We start from the raw sequence: 6,000 nt of genomic DNA, 5'->3' as shown, positions 1-6,000 counted from the left end.
AGAGAGAGAGAGAGAGAGAGAGAATGAAAATATTGATAATCATAACTATACTCAGATTACATCCCTCTGTTTATTTTAATTTCTGTGCAATATGAAAATTGAGCAGTATAAAAAAAGATCCCTGTCCTACTTTGGTGAAAGAAAGGTTATTTATATCAGCTTCTAAAATGAAGAAGTTACCTGAATATCCCATCTGTTTTTCTGATTGTTCTAGTCACAGCACCATCATCAATTTGTAGTAATTTTCTGAGGTAGCAAAATCACAGTGATATGCCCAGTTCTTTAGGTAACTCAACTTTATCATCTTTTGAAGTTGGAGCAGATTTATTGTTTCTTAAAATTAAATATTTTAAAATTTATTTATTTATTTATTTAATAAGTACAAGTATATTTCGTCTGCATGTGTGTCCATGTATCACATGCATGTCTGGTGCTTCTAGAGGGAAAGAAAAGGAGTCAGATCCCCCAGAGCTGGACTTATATCTGCTTGTAAGCCGCTGTCTGAGTGTTGGGGACAGAAATCTCCCGTCTTCTGCAAGAGCAAACAATGTTTCCAGCTAATGAACCATCTCCAGCCCCATGAGAAGTGTTTTAATTTCCCAAAACTTTACTTTTCCAGCATGAAAAATTTTACTCATGCTTTCATTTTAATGTGTAACTGAAAGACTTAGTACATGCTGTAGGGCAAAAAACCTGAACTGAATTTAGGGACTTGAAATTCCACCAATCCCTGAGCTCACCCCAAGCTCAGAACTTGAAATTCCACCAATTTCTATCCTGGATATTGTTACTCTGAAAAACTCTGCCCCCATGATGTAAACTTGCTTCCCACTCTGTTCTCCATTTCTTGTATCTTGAGCAGAGACAGTCACCTCCGTGTTTTTCCCAATAAATTTCTTGTGTGAGGTTTGCTGAGCAATGTGACTGTGTGGTCCTTGGATCCCAGCTGCCAGCTTACACTTACACATGTGACTTTGGCAGAGCTAATTTGGGTGACACAGCATAGTCTGCCTTTATCATACCCTAGTGGATTCGAAATTCCTCCAGACTACTTCTATCTTTATCAGCCTTCTTGTGACCTAGAGCGATCTGTGATTTATAAGATGTTAATTAAATTTGGAAGAGTTCATCACTTATTTGGAGGTGTAGTCCCACAAGTGACAAAGCCTCTACAGAACATGTATTGATTACCACAAAAGCAAAGCATGAATAGATGTTTGGTTTATATGGTTGGATGTATTTTTAAATGTTTCTATTAACCAAGTGAACATTATTCATAGCACATGTTAAAATATATTGACTAATATAAGAAAACTATTACAGTGTATATAATGATAAAATATAGAGGAGATATTATTGATATTCTCTTAACTGTGCCATTTTGTCAGCTTCCAGCTTGGGTCTTGATTTTTTTTTTTTTTTTAGCATGTGGTAACTATTTTTAGTCAAGTTTCTTAGCCTTGTGTTTCAGGTTTTTCCTTTATTAAGTAGTATAAAATGTATCTTCCTCAGATGTATGTATGAGAATTCAGAGATGATGTAGGTCATATACTTATCATGGAACATAGCCTGCAACAAGTATTCAATAAATGCTAAACATTACTATTAATGCCTTTTAATATTTTAACTCTGTTAAGCAATAGCCCATGCTAGAGTCAAGGCTGACCCTATTGCCTCAACTGTTGTTCACTGTACTGACCCCACTCTTGGTGTTTTGGACAATGGATGGCCAAAGATTTATAAGGCTTTTACTCACTTACTCCTGAAATTGGTCAATAAGATTTAAAATTTTAAATTTGTTTGTTTTGTTCATTGTGCTTCTAAGTTTCTGAATTCCAAATTAATTTACCATTTGCTGTAAACTTAAAGACAGATCTTCAGAACCATATGGTTCTGGTACATTGAAAATAAGGTAATATTTCTGAGTTTTATCTTTTTTTGCTTGTCCTTCTACCCAAATACACTATTTGATCATAGTGTCTGAAAGTATATAGAAAGGGTTCACATCCTTGCCTCATCACTTCCTGCAAATGATGTGATTGTAATGTATTTGAGCTTTAGTCTTCAGTTCCTGTCTAAGGTTGCAGAATCTATGTTACATGTAAAGGCATGGAATGTACACACACACACACACACACACACATATACAGGTGAAATTTTTATTTTCTGTTCTTCCCGTTTTCCAATAATTTAGTAAATGAACCCATGAGTATCATGGGAAAAATTCAAAGAACGTTTCAGAGACCTGCAGTTAACCTTTGGAGACATCTTGAAAGATGTCAGATCTGACAGTGCACTTACTTTAGAACTCAGTGGTAGCATTTTGTAAATAGTATCTATAAACTGTAACAGTGCTAGGACCTCTCCCTTTAGTCTTTGTTTGATTTGAACTGATGTGTCCATGAGGACATTAATTCACAGTGCATACCTCTGAAGTGGCAATAATTTATTACCCGTTTGCTGTCTTCAGAATTGAGAATCCCTTACCCTTTGACTGATCTTCCCATCCATATTACTGAATTCTCTAGTTGAAAAACAAACAACAAACAAACAAAATACCTGCTTCATTTATTTATTCTACTTTATCATTTATTTATTTATTTTGAGACATGACTTTTCTGTACTCTACTTTTATTGCCTACTATGTATAATAACTATTTTTCATTTATTGAAAATTTAGTGTAACTCACAGTGTTTTTTAATACCCAGTTTTATTATGATAATAAGCAACTTCAATATTGTGTAATGGTCCTATATGTTAATTCTATCTTGACACTCATAAAGTAGTAAAATATATATATATAGTTCTACAAAATATTTCTCTGTTTTTCTTTATATATGAAAAATGTTTTCATAAAAATTCCATTTTTAATTTTTTAAAAATATTTCACTACTTTGTGAGTGAATATACTATACATAAATACATATATTTCATTACATATGTATATGCATACACATACATACAGAGGACTTGAGTTTATTAGTGCTGTATTTCCTACAGCCCCCTACTCTTAGTCTTTTTTCCTTTTCACTTTATTTCTTACACAGTTTAGAAATTATTTCATCTTTTCACTCTTACCAGTGTGCTACGTAAATGTACGAATCTGCCTATATTTTTCATAGCTGTGTTTAAGGACCCATAAAGAATTAAATCACCATGTTCATATAGATGGACATCATTTCAGATTCAGCTTGTGTCTCTCTACAGTGAGCATAATTCTGCTTTTGCATGACGTTATTATTTGTTTTTTAAAACATTTTGAAAACTTGCTGATAGCCATTCCTGTCAGGAAAAGAAATTATAAAATTTCTGCAGTGTATTACAGGTAAACTGAAAGCTTTTTTACAAGCTAAAGTTTTTTTCAGGTCTCCTGAAGGTCAGTTGTGGTCTTCCTAGAAATCCTATTGATTTATTTCAAAAATCAGTTCTTTTAATTCTAATCTAGGCATTTATCTGTTCCCATAACCACCAACTGAGCAAATGATCTGATTTTGAATTGTTCTGTTCACCAGACCTTTTCCCAGCACAGGATCTGGGAAACATCACAACAAAATAAAATTGTAAGATGGGCAATTCTTTCTCCCACAAGCCGCATAACTCTGCTTTCTACTCTCATCGTCCCCACTCATTTCCTTATGCTATAAGTGAGAGAGAGGTGTATGTACTTTCATCATTTCTTGGAGCCTTTTGCCTAGGTATTTTTTTTTTTTTTTTAGAATCTGTGCAATTCTGTTTCCTATCTCCATTCTGACCTCTTAAGTCTGTTTATCTATATTAATGCTTTCACACTTCCTCAGATCTTTTATTTTAAATGGAATAAACCTGCTCTTCAACTGCCTTTTTGTTTTTAGCCATGATTCTTCTTGGTTTTTCCTTTTGCTACTGGTATGCTTGAACTGCATGTCTGTTGCAGTGCTTTGCTTGCTCCTGCCTGCCCTGGCGGCTCCCTGCCTTCCTAGAGCATTGGCATGCACGTTATTGGTCTCATTTTCCAAGATTTCTTTCTTCAGTTCCTCTTCATATCCAGAATAGCAAAAACCTCTTTATCCTGCTCTGTAACAAGCTACACAGATTCATTCCTTTTCTAAATAGAAGTGAATGCTTCTATCATCTACTCTGTCGTTTCCTTTCCCCATACTTGATCATTTCCCAAGACTGAAGATTATAAAATCAGTTACTACATCTAGTTGCTTTATTGAATTCCTGCTAAGATGTCACATGCCATTGAATTCACAAGGTCATCACATTTCTTCTGTTAAAGGACACAGCTGAATATCTGAAAAATTAAAATTATATCTGAAAAATTAAAATCATGTATAACTGTCAGATATAACCATCTTTTCATACCTCATTTTTCCTAGTTAATATTTTATTATTACTTACTCTAACTTCTATTTCTAGTTGACAGTCTTGCTCTTTTCCAAGTCATTTTCAGTTGTATTCTATCGAATTTTAGTGGAAAAATTTTAGATAATTTTGAAGTATAATTTGCTCTCAAAAAAGCTTTCTTTTTGTGTTTTTCTTTGTAATATATTTCCAATTACAGATGACAGTTACTAAAAATGGTTAATAACATAGTTTATAAAAATAGGTAAGGATACTAGGCTATCATTTTCCTAAAACATCGTTTATCATGTGTTTACCATGTGCCAGGCATGGATGCAGACACTTCTTGATTATTTCCAGGGATCACATGGGACAGACACAGTTTCCTACTCCTCTCTGTATTGTAAGGAGAAAACTGAAACACTGAATGAGTTTATCTATCCTGGTCTCTCATCATGAACGGAGTAGGACAATCCTGGGCTGTCCAGCTCTAGATACTGAACTCAGTGTGCATGTTCTGAGTGCTTAACTATTGCACTGACATCAAGAATATATCATCTATTAAAAATTATAACAGAGATTATAAAATTACTTTATCTAGTTCCTTGATTGAATTTCTGTTGCGGAACCACATGCTTAGGTGCTAAGCCAGTGCATAGCCTTAGCAGATTTCTCCTGTTAAAGTCAGCATTAATATATGAAAAGTTTTAATGATGTGTTCATGATTAGGGCAGTACATTTCAAGAATCTTTTTTGTTTATCTCCTTAAAGTCATTGTCCATTTACCTGGTATCTAGCATGGAGGCAGGTGTATAACACCTAAACAAGTGATTACTGAATGCTCCTAGTAGTGCCTTGACAATTTCAATTCCTTATTTTACTGTTTATTCATTGTTTTATATTTCAGTTGAATCTTATAAGAAATTGACTTATTTTTTTTTTTTAAACCTAGGGGATGCCCCACACTTGTTCAAGCCTTGCCAGGCCCTAGCACACAAGTCACTGCCGGCAGCAACCACACGGCAGTCCTTTTAATGGATGGACAGGTCTTCACATTTGGAAGTTTTTCTGTAAGGAATCTTTCGAGCATTAATAATATTGTTTTATACAATTGCCTTATAATTTGCTATGTTAGCTATTTTTTTTTCTGGTTCCAGTAAAATTATCATATTAAGATAATTGCATATGCATATTTCTTGCCTATCCAACACATACAAAGCCTGAATGACATACTTTCACATAATTTTCATCTCTAGGTCAGCATTAGAATTTATTGAATTTAGCAACTGTGTTAGAATTGGACATGTTTATTGCAAATCAAAAGCTTTTAAACAATCAGTGGAGCTGATTCTGTCATTTGGAAGGACATTTCTCATCTAATTTGTAACACAATAATTTTCTTTAACATGAAGAACTGTTTCTATTTTATAATATTTTGAAAGCTTAGATTTTAAGTTACTTTAAAACTATACTTTCTTATGGCTGCTTGTCCTTTTACCTAAGATCAAGTGCAAAATTACTTTTCTTCCTCCTCTCTGTTTTTGTTTGTCTGTTTCCCTCTTTGCCTCTGCCAAAACTTGAAAAAAAAAATGAGAATGCTGTGAGGGTTTTTTAATAGTTTGATGTAGTGGATATCAAGAAAATCTTTCTAAGACTATTAGAAGTGTATACTG

The 6,000-nt window shown here is 33.7% G+C and overlaps 1 protein-coding gene across 16 annotated transcripts in view; it reads left to right on the top strand.

The window, feature by feature from the left end:
* Positions 1–6,000, top strand: part of Mycbp2 (MYC binding protein 2, E3 ubiquitin protein ligase) — a 231,364-nt gene that overhangs the window by 87,563 nt on the left and 137,801 nt on the right. For all 16 annotated transcript variants that reach the window (XM_026788400.1, XM_026788403.1, XM_026788402.1 and 13 more), the window contains one exon: positions 5,280–5,397. In XM_026788400.1, coding sequence (XP_026644201.1) covers positions 5,280–5,397 — 118 coding nt within the window. The remainder of the gene's footprint in view (positions 1–5,279; positions 5,398–6,000) is intronic.

Source organism: Microtus ochrogaster, unplaced genomic scaffold (genome assembly GCF_000317375.1).
Source record: "Microtus ochrogaster isolate Prairie Vole_2 unplaced genomic scaffold, MicOch1.0 UNK2, whole genome shotgun sequence".
Taxonomy (NCBI): Eukaryota; Metazoa; Chordata; class Mammalia; order Rodentia; family Cricetidae; genus Microtus; species Microtus ochrogaster.
This window is presented reverse-complemented; position numbering and strand designations above follow the sequence as displayed.